Below are 15352 nucleotides of genomic sequence, written 5' to 3' on the forward strand. Positions count from 1 at the left end.
ATGATGGTTTGCATGTAGTGTATTACCATAGAGAATCAGTATTAGCATTGAACACAGAACTGCAGCTGAGGCTGATGGGAATGTCATTTGTTTTGTATATGATTTGGACAAAGGGAAATTTTGACCCAATGCTTGCACTAGATTGAATATTACGGGATCACCCGGGTTATTATAATCTCAATGTAATTCTTCAAACAGTTGTTTAGATGTTTCAGTCTGGACTAAAGTGGTGGACAGACCAACAGCGACCTTTGTGTGTGTGTAAAAATTACACTCTCTGATGTCAGTTTCTCACATGTGAGGATTTTCTCTGTTTTAAATCATTGAATACATCTTGGTTTGACTGTTGTTATTCTGTAGAATATTCCCAGACCTCACATCTTGTGATGTTCATAACTGGTCCTGTGTGGCGAGCTGACCTGCAGTCACAAGATGAGGGGATGTTGGGAGGATGACTGAGGAAGAGGGGGTGGGGAGTTTAAGGGTGAAGGAAGGGGTGTGTTGATGGGGGTGGTGGCAGGTTGCAGGGTGGGGGGTGTTTGCATTAGGTGCCAAGAGGAGGATTTTTTTTATGCTTGCACAAGCCGGGAATGAAGCTCAGTGTGAGTTGACACTGATGGGATTAAAAAAAAGGGGTCTCCCTGTGGCCTGAAGCCAATTCCATGTTGCTAAACCTGGACCAGTTCATTCACACATGGATAGAGAGAGAGAGAGAGCGAGAATGAAAAGTGTGTTACCCCTCCCTGCTTTATATTCATGAGCCAGCAGTCTGTCTGAGGTATCATCTCCCTAGGCAACCCAGGCTCCACCCCCGTCTCTTTGTAGCACGACATATGAAAGCCATCTGTGTTTAGACCCTAAATCTCCATCCCTACACACTCCCTGCAGCGTCTATATGCTGTGTGTGTAATCCTTAACCAAGATGACTGGCTGGAAGTGATGATCTGAGTAACAAAGAAGACACTGGTCAAGAAAATGCTGTATTACAATTAAATTAGTAGTAACTGCTGTAATAATGATGGATTGTGCTGAGTGTATGTGGCTATGTGCTACAAATGATACAAAAGCAGCTATGTTGGACACTTCTTTTAATTATGGTCTTATTAATCATCAGCCGCTAAACTCTCAGTCAACATGAAAGTGTCACATCAAAGAAGGAAGTTGGCTCCAATTATGACTGCTGCAATTTAGGCTGGTGGCTGTTAATTCCGATGCTAAATCCACTAGGACTACATCAAAGATAAGACAAAACACTGGAGTGCTAAAAGATTCATTTTAATGGAGTGCTCACTATTCTTAATTGGCTTTGGTTTCTCTCCAGAGCCTATGATGTGATAACTTCAATATTTACCCACAGAACAAATTACAGTTCAGGACAAGTGTCGATGAGTTTATATTCTCTGAGTCGCTCAAAAGAGCTCTGCTGTGTCGATGGTGCAATGGCCATGCAACAAATACTGCCAAACAGCAGCAACGCAGTAATGTTGTTGCATTTTGTACGGACATGTATTACAGTACATAAATAATTAGTCAATCCAACAATTTCAATACGTGATTAATCATTTAAGTCATTTAGAAATTCCACCTTCTGTTTCCAGTTTCTTTGACATAATATACACATGTACCCAAGGCTACCTAGAAAGCACCATTTATACTATGTAGATTATCCTGGTTGAATAAAGTAAAATGAACTTGAGTTGTGAGCGTGAGGGTTTTGGCATTTTATAGAAAAACAATTTATTGATTAATCCAGAATATTATCAACAGAGGAATCAAATGAAATTGATTTTTGCGCTACATTTATTAGCTTAGTCGTCATTAGTGTGAAACTATGATGATTATGTCAGTTTACATTAGTGTGGCTACTGGAGATGGGGAGGTTGTGGGTGTTTGTGGTGCCAAAGACTTTCTGCGATAACTATTATCCATCTTTAGGGAACATATAACCACAAACAGTGTTACATCCGCATATCAAACACAGATTCTGAACTGGTCCACAGCATGACTACTTGGCTCACTAGTCAAGACTAACAGCTAAATAAATGTACCTCCTACACAGTAGAATAGATTACAGAAGTGTGTGATTCATTAAAACGTGAGACTGAAGCTGCTGACATGCAGGTGTTTGGCTTTAGGGAGACATGTTGCAGGCTGTATGCTGTGTAACAGTAGGCCTCGTGTACAGGGAGTAGGTGAAGAGCTATACATTACAATACAACTTTTATGAAACTTGTATTAACTTTTACTGTGATGCAAATGTCAAACATCCAGAAAGTGTACCAAGCAGTGTTAATGCTGCATTGGCATCACTGGCTATTTTAATATCCCTCAACAAATCAAGCCATCATGACAGAACAGATCACTCACATGAATTCTTTAATGAGATTGGTTGTGTATCTTTTTGTTGCAATTACACATATTAAGTACTTTATAGCAGTTAATAACCTTAGTAGCTTCGTTATTTTTACCCAAGCACATGAACAGGCACATACTTACATTATGATTTGTTTTAATCAAAACAAAAAATGACAGTGTAGAAAAAAGCATTTTCAAAACACATTAGACTCTGAAGAAATGTTGATCAGTGCTCATTATGTAAAACATACAAAAGGCAAGATTTAAACTGCAAGTTAAATTAAAGTTGGCAGAAGTTTTAATCATCTGATCAATCGGCCTAATGTTGCAGATGAATGGCACTCTAATTCCTGTCACTTCTCTCAGTGTTTTTAACATTACAGATCATGATTCCAGTGTAATTCAAAATCTGCATCTGTACACAGCAACTAAACATCTTAGTGACATCTGTTTTTTACACAAACATTTTAAAAGTACATATTACAACAAATGATTAATAATGTTAGATAATACTCAAAGCTAACATAGTCAGTGAACGAAGGCAATGTAAACTTGCACCGTATTCACATAATTAGTGCATTAAAAACATTAACAGCTGCTCTTCACAGGGCACTGTGACATTACAACAATACAAGAACAATTCCTGTTAGAAAATAGATGCAAAGAGGCGAGTCAGTATTTGTCCAATAGGAACTTAAAATTGATGATGGTGCTACGTTCAGTAGTGATAACATTAAGACCTGCGTACTGTAAGCTTTACACAAGCGATTGTGGCAAGTCATTTGACTATAAATGTAATGTGTCCAACATAAAAAAGAATGTAACAGAAAAATTGAATTTTGCCAACAAGCTGTCACTAGCTTTTTGGCAGGCAGCACAAGGGCTTCTTTAATCCACAGTGGGAAGCCACCTACCAAATGCTAGTAACTAGTAAGTTGGTCCAGCAAGTGAGGAGCTATTCTTGATCCTACTCTGCTATTAAAGTAGTGAAAAAAGCTTGTTGGTTGACGTGTCTTTCAGTACTTGCAGCAAAAAACTTTATTTTCTTCCCTTTCTACAATACTAAGCTGAATAGTGTGGTTTCCACCAGTGCTGTAGTGATCTTTGTTTTAGAGAAAATCTCATCCTTCATATAGTACCTCCAGGTTTTTTTTTACTGGGTCTCATCTTTTACAATCAGCAATTTACAGACCTGGAGTGACTCTTGGGGCTGTAAATAACTCTCATACTATTATCCTTCATCTGTCATATGCTATTAGTTTTATCAGTGGTGAACTGCATGGAGGTTAATGGACAGAAGCTTTCAATGTGTTTACATATCAGCTTCTCTTCTCTTACTGTCCCTGTGTCAGCACGGGAATGTCGATCTCTATGGCAGACATCCGAGAGCGGCTGGAATAGCGGTGGCCTGCGTAGCTCGACGCGTAGCCCTGAGAAGGAGCGTAGCTCTGCGAGGGTGCGTAGCTCTGCGAGGGTGCGTAGCTCTGTGAGGGAGCATAGCTGTAGGCCTGCGTCCCGCCCACCTCTGAACCATATCCATCTGGAGCGGACATCTGAGACATGTACACCTGTGGTGGTGCAGGAGCGACCACACTCTGAGCGTAGCCCTGGGCAGGCACATACGGCTGGGCGTCGATCACTGTGGGAGGATAGGTCTGTGGTGGGAAAGGCTGAGGACCATAAACTGGGGAAGGAGGATATCCGTTGGCAGTGAGAGGCTGGGTGGACAGAGAGGTGGGCATGGAGGGCAGGGGCAACCAAAACGGTGAAGGCAGCTTTTTACACATACAGTACCACATAAACATCAGCAGGGCTGCCAGCATTAGTCCTCCAGAGCAGCCTATAGATACATACACAGCAAAGCCGTCAGAGAAAATGTTCTCATATCTGATGTTCATTTCCTTGGTGCGGAACAGGAACCACACTGAGGGTGCGATGGGGATAGCTCCACCCAGGAACAAGAACATGCCAGCCACCAGGTGACAGCCGGCACTGTTAACAAGAAATCTGAGGGCCTTAATGTCCGGTTCAGGCTTGTCTGAGCAGCAGCAGGTTTTGCACATTCCTGCCATGGACAGCAGCAAGGCTAGAGAGCCGAGCAGCAGGCCTGTAGGCAGACAGAACTGCAGGATCCGCAGATCCAGCTGGTCCACTTTAGAGTACCACTAGAACATGAGAAAACAGGACTTCTGTTAGATTAAAGACATAATAAACAAAAGCAGAGGAGAGCAGATTTCTAAAAGCAATACCTCTGAATCATAGTAGTAACATCCGGAATAGCCATCCTGTTTCACACATTTAGCCCACAGCCCATCATACACGCTGATATTCTTGGCATTACGATTGAAGGTGACGAGCCTCGTTATACGCCACTGTGGGATTAATGCTGCCACAGCAATCCCTCCCACAGACACAAAGGCAATGATGAAGGCAAAGGCATTGGTGGCGTGAATGTCCCGGCACGACATGGTGGGTGCTAACAGGAACTGAAGCCACGGGACGAGTTGCTGTTTGAACAAATGAAGAGAGGAAGTCAGAAAGAAGTGGCTGGTCAGTGCAGAGGAAAGAGATGAGCCATTATGTGACTTTAGTAAATAATTTTCGAGTACACAGAACTCAGAGGAAAAAGGCACGGTTATACAAGTTTCTCCAAATGGCCCCGTTATTATTGAAGTGAGCTAACTGTGCCACAGACTGACCTAGCTATGGGCAACCCCCCTGTATTTCTATTCACCACTGCTTAGTTGACCCAATAACTACTGTCCCCAAGAAACAATGCTCTCATTTCATTAGCAAACAAAGTGGGAATGACTTCGGGGCTGAGCTTACAGGGCAGCAGTGTCTATACTGCAGTGCATTACATAGACTGTACCGCCAAACAATGAGCAATTGAATTACATGCTTGAGCGACTGACCATGACTGTGAAGAAACTTTATCTTGAGAAACTCTTATATGTTTATTACGATCATGCCTGAATATTTTTATTTCTTGCATAGCTGCTTTGAACTGGGCTTTTCAATGGCCACCAGACAGCTTTTAAGTTTATTTAAGAGTTATTGAGTGTGTTTAAAACACTTTATGTGCTTGCTAGTAGCTCTTAAGATTAATTGCTGGTCCCATACAAACTTAAGTGAAGTGTCACACGTGGTCCTTATTGACTGATTATAATATATAGTGGCTTTTAAAGTTAGGGAGACTCATTTCTGGAGACTCTATCTGCAACATCTTTTCAATCATCATCTAATTTCTAAGGCCTTACATTATTATACAAAATCATACCTGTCTAGTTAAAATATTTCTTGTCCTAACATTTGATGTCATTTGTTTATTTTTCTGCTCACACTCACTGAAACCCCACACAGTTTTCATCTTTATCAACACATGTAAAGCACCTCGTTATATGTTTCCCTTATCATGGTAAAATGTGACTAAAGGACATCAGCAGAGAGCAGTGATGACAGCTTCTCTACAGTAAACCTGTCTGGTAATACACTGACTAATACCATGGCTATATAATCGTACAAACACCACAACAAGTCCCATTTTGAGATTAACGTTACACCATAATGATCACTATGAACTGAGGAAGCCATTATTACACTCATTAGCACCGTTAGCCTAGCCTAGTCAACAATGCTTGGCTAACTTACAATAACATCGGTTTAACTCTTTTATCGTATTGACTTCGCTAAGAACTACGGCCATAACAGTAAAAATGAGGACACAAACAATACTTGTGTATTAGAAAGGAGATAACCTGCATTTATCGCTGATGTTAACGCTACTTCGTTAGCCAGCTGGCTAGCTAGCTGATGGCTAACAAGTTAGCATTACAGCAACCTGTTGCGCCCCGGATTCCTCAATGTGAAGCTCAAACATGACAACTACATTAAACACTGACTACAATACCTTATGTTTCCAGCGCTTCAGCCGTGCTTATAACGAAGGCGATGTCATTTCAGACAGGTCCTCCTTATCTTTACACACTTGGACACACACCAAACCGGAGTCTTTTCAGTGAAGTACAGTAGACTGGAGCGTAAACAGGAAGTGGTCATGGGAGGAGTTTCCGCCCTCAGCGATGTCTCACAGGTGGTTTGTTTGTTCATATCGAAGGACATGAGCAGAAAAGTCACAGGGATGATACAACTAGACACAGATTACAGATTTAAAGTAGATATAATAACGAGGCAAGCAAAATAGCACAACAGAGTAAATGCAAATGTCCAGTTTATTTTTGTCTTTTCTATCGCTTTGTTTTTTTCACTCTACCTGTTTATATTGTTGCTGCTGTAACAAGAAAATTTCCCCCTATGGGGGATCAAATAAAGAAAGTCTCAAAGTCTCAAAGTTTTCCAGAAATAGATTAAAAAAGTTAAAATAGCTCCAAAAACCTGGAATTACAAAACATATTAGTTGGTCTGCTATTGCCATTCAGGTATAGTAGCATCCAAGTATCTTGTAAGACGGTCAACAAATATTCTGTCCAAACCCTCAACGTTATTTTTGTGGAAACCATAAGATATTATGTGTCCAGTTATTAGTCAGGTGATTCTCTCAGGTGCTCCTCGTCATGTCCTTTGCTCTGAATTTATGTAAACACAGCTTTAAAGGGGTGTGTGTGTGTGTGTGTGTCTGTCGGTGCAGTGTTACCAAAACTGACAGTCCGCCCAATCAGCATACCGGTCGTCAAATACAGATTTGACAAACAAGCAGCAAGGACATACAGTATAATTTACACATAGACAAACTCAGCTGAACTTGAACACAGCTGCTTCACTCCCGTCTGCATATCAGACACGTTATAAACCTGACTGAATTCCTTTGTTTGTGTCTTTCAGGGAGATGTCCGCATTCACTTGATCTATAAATCTGCAGGTCAAGAGGGATTTAATGATCTCCTATATGGTAAGATGATGACCGAAGACATAAGACATTTATAAAAAATAGTGAAATTAATTTTGATGTATTCATGTTAATCAGAAAAGGTGTGTCTGATTGTTTTGGGTAGCTACTGTACATATCGGTTGCAATGAATGTCTCTGTTTCCTAGGTGATCTTCCAGAGCCGCCTTTTCCCAGTCCTCCATTTCCAGGGTCAAAAGTTGTTCACAGGAGAAAAAAGAGACAGGTATGACTCCTTTAAAGGTATAGGTGTTGTAAAATTGTCATCATTAGGACACGGATGTTGATGGACTCATGATAACTTCACTTTATAATGTGCACATAAGTATGTTTGTTTATGTGCGTGAAAGATGAGAGAGATAATTATGCTCTGCATACTGTTTGTTCAAACCTGATTACACTGTTTCCTGTCTTGCTTTATGCTAATTCACAAAGCCAAAGATGGAGAACTGTTTCCTACGCTTTCCTCCCACACGACTGCTCTCCACCCATCTCTCTTCCTCCCCTCTTCTTTTTCATGAAATATTTACCTTGAGAGTAGAGGCTGCTTCCAGCCTCGTCTTTTCTCACACACAGTCAGATGTCTGCAGCTGTCTGTCTCTCAGCCCGCAGAGCAGCTCTCATCTTTTTTTGGAAATTGGAAAAAAGACAAACCTGGTTTAGCTTTGCAAAGTTCACCCTTATTGATTTGTCGTTGGCTTTTCTTTTGTGGGTGATGCAGGAGACATGAGTTGATCTTTGTGTTTACTGTATATGCTGTTCTGAAACTGTCCTTGAAGGTGAAAAGAAAACTCAGAACGGGCACATCTATGTCCGTTTTTATGGTCAAACTGACAAACTGTGTTGTTTCTTCTCAGGCTCCACATGTATCACGAAGTGTGGAGGATGAGACCAAATACATAGAGCTGATGGTGATCAATGACCATTTAATGGTAAGCCTCTAACTTTGTAGAAATTATATGGATGTATAATCACGATAGACCCACTAAACCAACATAATAAGATGATTACCCTCATATGTACAGTTGCAAGAAAAAGTATGTGAACCCTTTGGGATTACTTGGATTTCTGCATAAATTGGTCATAAAATATGTTCTGATCTTCATCTAAGTTTTCATGTTTTTATTGAACACAACATGTAAACATTGAAAACATGAAAACTTATAATTTTGTTGTGCGGTATTAGTTTAAGCAGACTGTGTTTGTCTAGTGATGTGACTTAGATGAAGATCAGAACATATTTTATGAAGAATTTATGCAGAAATCCAAGTAATCCCAAAGGGTTCACATACTTTTCTTACAACTGTATGTATAACTCTGATGCTTGTGTTGAATGTTGCCTGTGATGTTAATATTATTCTAATTGTCATTCCTGACAAAGATGCAGCTTTGCTCAGAAATGTCTTGTCATGTTTAGATTCCCCATATTTCATGATTTTATTTTACATTTTGTGTTTTGTTGCCCTCTGAACATGACTGTAGAAATTATCTGTTTGAAAAAAAACTCCCTTAAAGAATCCTGATTTATTTTGGTTGTAACATGCTGAGTTGGCTCTTTTTTTTACGAAGAGATTTTTGTTTCAGAGATACTTTCCTAAAAGACAGAGACACATTTCTGTTATGCACATTTAGATTTCAGATATATTTCATTTTTGAATCCATGGATTTTTACATCTTAAGTATTGTTACAGTTTTATATTAAACATGTCGACATTTAAGGTGTCAGGCTGGTGTTATTTAGTCTCCTCGGTCACTTCAGATCTTCTGAAAAGACTAAAACTGAAGAATAACGAAATTGGATCTGTAAAATAAAAAAAGGATGTTGGCTGGGCAGGGAGTCAACACTATAAATTAAGTAAGTGCTTGTACTCCAAATGCTACCTTTATTGTGGATAAAGCAGACAGTTTTGTTCCAACTGGAATTGTTTCATATTATTGAAGTTGATATTTGGAGTGAATCGGATAGGCAGACAGTGTCTCCTTTTGTACATTTAAATGACTTAAAATGAATTTCTTCCAGATTATGAATCTTACTTTTATTTGTCTCCTCTGCATCCCTCTGTCTCTCTCTCTTTCTCTCTCTTCAGTATAAGAAGCATCGGCTTTCTGTTGGACACACAAATAACTATGCTAAGTCAGTGGTCAATATGGCTGACATGGTAAGAAATGTATTGATCCTTTTCTTGGAAAGCTTGCCACAAGCACTCCTCAGTATTGGAGCAGAGCGAACGATGCACTAATTTCTCATTTAACCAACCTCATTCTCTACACTTAAAACCTCTCCTGGCTCATAATATGCTGTGAGCAGCCATTAACCAGCCAGTCATGAGTTTTCAGGTTTCAGAGGACTGAAACAGCAGTGCCGTCCCAACAGCACTGAGGCAGATATTTCAATGTTTCATTATTTGTCGCCACATCTGTGTGCTGTGTTACCGAAATCTGACCTGCCACGGGGTCATGTCTGTAAGCTGATAGGCCAGCGAAGCTAGAGAAAGGTCACGCTTTTTGTGGTGCCCTTGAAGAGGATCATATGAAACAGACTCTGTTTGGGAAGTGCACATTGATTTCCATGTACGAGTATAGCTGCCTCTTTAGTGGCACTGAGGACACATTCACAGTGGCATCAGAAGTTACGGTATACATGAATCTACAGACAAAACTAATAAGAGCAACATTTTGATAGATTTTAGCCAGTGAAAGGTGTCCTTGTTTGGAAAGTAAATCAATAAATCAATGTCCATGCACCCACTAGCATCTGTTATTATACACTTTAATCGTTAAGTTGCCGAATATCATGCACTGTAACTGTGTAATATTCCCTTAACAGCAAGCATGTACTGCAAAGTAAATGGTGTATTTCCTTTCAGTCGATTGACATATATGACATATAAACTGTATAATGATGTTTTCTGTTATTCTGCATTCGCATATGAGCTGAGACACAAGCTGACTGAGATAAGCATTCGATTTTCTCACATGAACATGAACACTCAACGATCTTTGAAAAGCCCAGAAAGTTATCACTGTTGTGGAGGTATTTCCAGAATCCACAAAGACTCCTCTAACCACCTGCATGATAAGGAAGTTTCCCAAGTTGTGACTGTTTTCCCTTATCCAGGCAGCCCAGTTTAGGAAACAGGTGATAGTTTCATCCAGAAAATTAGAAGATTTTTAAGGATTCTAGAAATACCTTAATATATGTAGTAAGTGTTGTTAAGTGCACCACTGGATTTTTCAAAGATCAGCCGTCATTTCCTCCTGACAATCGGATGTTTAGCTCTGTGACTCAAATGTATAGAGCCACAAACCACAGCTGGGACGCTCTTAATGTGCACAAACCACGGTGGAGTGGATAGAGTGAGGTCGAAGAGGCCAGATTGGGATTGAACCATGTACATGTTACTGACCACTTCCTGTGTGCTCTGTCAGCTCTGTTTTGACACTATTGGCATTCAGCTGAAACAAAGAGGCTTTGCTCTTGTCCTCCTCTCCACTGTTTGTCTGGCCCAGTACCCCAATAGATTTTCTTTCTTATGAAAGCAAACATTATTATTTGCCATGCAGTTTGCTCCCTCTATGTCCTTCAGACAGTTACCCTTGTTCACTCGGTCTAGCCGCCTGTAATGTGCTGCTGTCTGGTGGCAGGATCATATTGATCATAGTGCCTGTTTGACTGGCGCTGTTATAACGAACAGCTGGAGATGTTGATGAATATGAAGCATGCCAGTCAGTTTTAATATCGATCAGGCCACATCATTTGTTTTTGTTTTTTTCTACTTTCAGTCATGCAAAGACTTTGAACTTAAAGCTTTATGACTTTCAAAAGATAACTTACTGATGTTAAATTTATTTAAACTCCGTAGATTTTCAAGGAGCAGCTTAATACCCGGATTGTGCTGGTTGCCATGGAAACGTGGTCAGCTGATAACAAGTTCAACATTGACGACGACCCCATGGTGACACTGAGGGAGTTCATGAAATATCGGAAAGACTTCATCAAGGAGAAGTGCGACTCTGTTCACCTCTTCTCGTAAGTCGGAGTATTTTGAAGGCTTTCTCTTGTCGTCTCGTCACTCCAGCCTCGCTTTTTTTAAACACATAACTTTTTTTTCTTACCAGAGGGAATCGTTTTCATAGCAGCTGGGGAGGAGCTTCCTATATGGGAGGAGTTTGCTCCCTGACTAAAGGAGGGGGAGTCAATGAGGTGAGCCACATAATTGAGCCATAATGGTTTCTCAAAAAATCATTATCAGTTCACTATCTAGTAGACAGAGGATATATCTAATCTCTATAATGATCCATTGGTCATTTCTAACCCATGTTGAATACCATCAGCATGCTCTCTTTGTAAAGAGAGTGTTGACATTCCCACATGTCAACACTGTGCATTTATCTCTGTCATATGTTTTGGTTTTAGGCATATAGACATTTAGTTTCTGTTATTCCACTAAATTAATCAATCCACTGATTAATCCACTGTCTGTCTGTCTGTCCGTCTGTCTGTCTGTCTCTCTCTTCATCATCAGTATGGGAAAACAGATGAGATGGCCATAACCCTCGCTCAGTCTCTTGGACAGAACATTGGCATCTTCTCTGACAAGAAGAGGATCCTCAACGGTACACACTTAATCATTAATGAGTCCTTTATTTCTTGCTTTTTCGAACGCACTTTCATTAATAAGCCTAATTTTTTTTATGCGATGGAAAGACGTCGATGTGTTCCTTTGTTTTTTCCAGGCGAGTGCAAGTGTGATGACCGTTGGTCGGGTTGTATCATGGATGATGTTGGGTAAGTTGCTTTTACAGTTCATTTCCTTATGAAGCCAATACCTCGAAACCACAACAGAGACAGACAACAGGATCCCTAATGAGTTTTATGTTGAAAATCCCACTGTGTGTCATCAATGTCACCAGTTTTCCCAACAAATTGTAATCACAACATCAGAGTTAGATACAGTGCTTTTCTTTGGCCATTGCACATCTGTTTGCTGCATGTGTATTGTCACCAAGACCTAACATAAAGGTATTTAAAAGTTCAGTCCTCATCTCGCCACACCAAAATTCAGATTGATTGAGGTTTTGTTCTTAAATGGAATTACATAAACATTTACTTAGCAGCAGGTTTATTTTACTTGTAAGGGACTGTGCACAATTGTGCATTTATTTTTAATTTGATGTATCAGAGTTATCTTAAAGCTAATTTTCATTATCCCACCAGTCCCTTGGCAGGTCACAGTTAAGACTATGCACAGTAACAGAAGAGCGTGAGACAAAATAGACCAACAGGAAGCATAATACAAAGTAACACATAGTCTCTCTCACACACACACACACACACACACACATGCACCAGCAATGCCAGCAGCAAGTGTATGTTAAATAATTTATGTGAGCCTCTAAAATGTCATTAAAACGTTCATCTCTTCATCAGCGTAGATGTGCTGATATCAGTGTTTCTATCCCCTGGAGTGTTATTGTAGTTTGATAATACACCACTAGGTGTCAGCCCATGTTTATCTTCCATATGGCTTGTTTATATAACTTCATTGGGCATCTTTCAATGGTGCTGTGTTATGTAATCTGTTGCTTGCTAAGATTAGAAAATAGGTGATAAACCAGTCTGTGTATGTTTTGTGTTTTCAGTTTCATGCAGACATCATGACAGTGTTTGTCTTAAAATGCGCTTGTGTACGTCAGCGGTGTATAAACTGTACAGCTTGGCACTGTGCCGCTGTGAGCATATAGATGTGACTGAATGTCGTGTCTGCGGTGTGTGTGTGTGTGTGTGTTGTGTGTGTGTGTGTACCCCTCTTCTTAAATACTTCTTGCGTTCCCCCTCTATCCCGAATGGGACAGCAGGTGAGCAGAAGCTTGGCTAGAACATTGCCTGTGCTGTTTTGAACCAACTGGCTGCCTCGGAGGGGTTGTCAGTCATCACAACCTTTCCCATTTCATCCAACAGCCGCTGTGGGCCCCCCAGCTTCACGTCCTACTCAAATGATATGAACAAATACAGTCTGATGCACTTTGTTATACACTGACTGTATTTTTCACTATCATTTTGTACAGTCTCACATGTACTTTATGTGTATTCTTTAGTTTTTGGCCTACGTCACAGGCTGATCAACCAATAATGTTATTAATTTGTTTATTCTAAGTATTGATAGGCTCCTTCTCCCTCCTGCCCTCTGATTGGCAGCTCTTTTCATCAGTTCTTTTTGTCCATGTCTAACCGATTGATACGGTCTGCAATGTCATTCTCATCTTAGGCCAATATTTGTCTACCTCATTTCGCTGTAACAACAGTACACTCCCCCTCTAACACTCCCTGTCCAGATTCTGCTCTATTGGGTTTCCACAATAAACCTGCTTTGTGCTCTCATGATAGAGGACAAGTGACCTTGCGCTCCTAAGAGCCTGTCGCCTGTGAATGGACCTGGCCCAGTTACGTATTCTCTAAAATAAAGTCAATGGTATTTCAGACACTTGTATTCAATGAGCAACCTCAGTCATGTCCATTGATGGACGTTTCTTTTTATCCCTCAGCACCTGCATGTCTGATCAACTTAACCCGACTACTACTACTACTAACTATTTTCACATTTCTCACAGGTGTGAGCTACTGTGTGCGTGTGTGTTTGTTTGTTTGTGTGTGAGAGAGACGATTATGTCAGTTGATATATACATATGTGTGTTCATCCCTAATCAGTGTGTGTGGCACCTTATAGTTGGCATAATAGTATGGACATGACAGATGGAGCAGTCCTTAGAGAAAATAAATGCACATTTATTGTTTGAACATGCATTACAGTCAATTTAGGATTTAGAATTGCTTTATAAATATATATATATATATGTTTTGCAATGTATTGTTTACTTTTGTTTCCTTCTCTTGAAAGAATGGATGTTGCCATGATCATACCAGGACAAAAAATTATGAATTATAAAGGGTCCAACATCAGAAAGTTAAATATTTTCTGATCTAACTGATTCAAAAAGCCAGAAATATACGATAAGACATATATCACCAGTGTATTGTGGTGTGTGTAATTGTGATTCAGACACTGTCATGCCTCTTAACTGCCAGTAATGGGTGATAGGCTGACTGTGCTAATGAATGCATGCATGAATGAATGGGTGAATGCAGAAAAAAGAAATATTGAGAGAGAAATATTGAAATACAAGATCTTAGTGAACCTTTTTCTGGAGGTGATTCACATTCATTTTCTAAATGAAACTACACACTACATACAAATAATGCAAACATATTGTGTTTTGATCCCATGGTTTTATGTGCTGTGAAATGAAAAGTCTTTTTTCGTGGCTGAATACTATTATTAGTCCACCTGGTAACGATTCCTCTTCTTCGGATGAATCATTCAAGCACGTTTCATCTTTGTTTCACCCCTTATTACTGTCTTAAAGGGGATGAACACTACAAGATTTTGACAAAATTAAGCACTCCAAAATTTAGAAATCAAAGAAGCGAATCCCATGTGACAGTTTGGGACAACTTTAGACTGGATTAGTTTAGCGAATCTACCTGAAATATTGTAGTGTACTTCATCCATCATCAAAGCGTCATTACTGGCTCCGTATACAACCATTATCACTGCAGGTGGCTTCATTTAGTTACATTTCATATCAAATAATGACGACCTCTCACAGATCTCTCTCCGGCTCTCACTGAGTCTGTCTGTTATTGCATTGTCTCCTGATGAGCCAACCTACTAGACGCACTCTAGTTAAACATGTGCCAGCAGCATAATCAGCTTTAAGCCTGCGTGTAAGTGCTGCTCAGGTTTGGGTCAATATCGTTAAGAGCATCGGAATGAACACAGGACATTTGATTGTCATAGCTTTGACTGGAAATACCTGAAATGTTGATTGGGCTCCAGGTGAATCAAGCTGGGTTTGATATTTTTACTGTAAGTGGATCAAAGCAATCACATGGAGCACTGAGGAGTTGACTTGATTTGTGTCACACTAACATATGATAATGCAATAACTGTTCAAACGGAAATCATCCACAATATTCAAGTTCATGTCCAGGAAAAAATCATATATGCATCTTAGAATCCATTTCCATCCT

General features: G+C 40.0%; 2 protein-coding genes across 2 annotated transcripts in view; one reads left to right on the forward strand and one right to left on the reverse strand.

Moving 5' to 3' along the window:
- The window catches only part of adam22 (ADAM metallopeptidase domain 22), a 58947-nt gene that overhangs the window by 32548 nt on the left and 11047 nt on the right, over positions 1-15352 (forward strand). Inside the window, exons 7-14 of the mRNA XM_070835820.1 lie at positions 7198-7264; positions 7410-7486; positions 8118-8192; positions 9348-9419; positions 11124-11290; positions 11380-11464; positions 11787-11877; positions 11998-12049. Of these exons, the coding sequence (XP_070691921.1) occupies positions 7198-7264; positions 7410-7486; positions 8118-8192; positions 9348-9419; positions 11124-11290; positions 11380-11464; positions 11787-11877; positions 11998-12049 (686 nt within the window). The remainder of the gene's footprint in view (positions 1-7197; positions 7265-7409; positions 7487-8117; positions 8193-9347; positions 9420-11123; positions 11291-11379; positions 11465-11786; positions 11878-11997; positions 12050-15352) is intronic.
- Positions 2360-6383, reverse strand: cldn12 (claudin 12). Its single transcript, XM_070835822.1, has 3 exons — positions 6266-6383; positions 4605-4862; positions 2360-4520 (listed from the first exon to the last, which is right to left on the reverse strand). Exons 2-3 carry the CDS (start codon positions 4821-4823, stop codon positions 3690-3692), a joined length of 1050 nt encoding a protein of 349 aa, XP_070691923.1. The 5' UTR covers positions 4824-4862; positions 6266-6383; the 3' UTR covers positions 2360-3689.

This window comes from Pempheris klunzingeri, chromosome 8 (assembly GCF_042242105.1).
Source record: "Pempheris klunzingeri isolate RE-2024b chromosome 8, fPemKlu1.hap1, whole genome shotgun sequence".
Classification (NCBI taxonomy): Eukaryota; Metazoa; Chordata; class Actinopteri; order Acropomatiformes; family Pempheridae; genus Pempheris; species Pempheris klunzingeri.

What these genes read in the sequence shown, in the direction of transcription:
- cldn12 (XM_070835822.1), bottom strand. Translation starts at nt 4,823, where the DNA reads ATGTCGTGCCGGGACATTCACGCCACCAATGCCTTTGCCTTCATCATT. An exon ending in GTTACTACTATGATTCAGAG is followed by an intron (nt 4,521 to 4,604) that starts GTATTGCTTTTA and finishes CTCATGTTCTAG; the next exon opens with TGGTACTCTAAAGTGGACCA.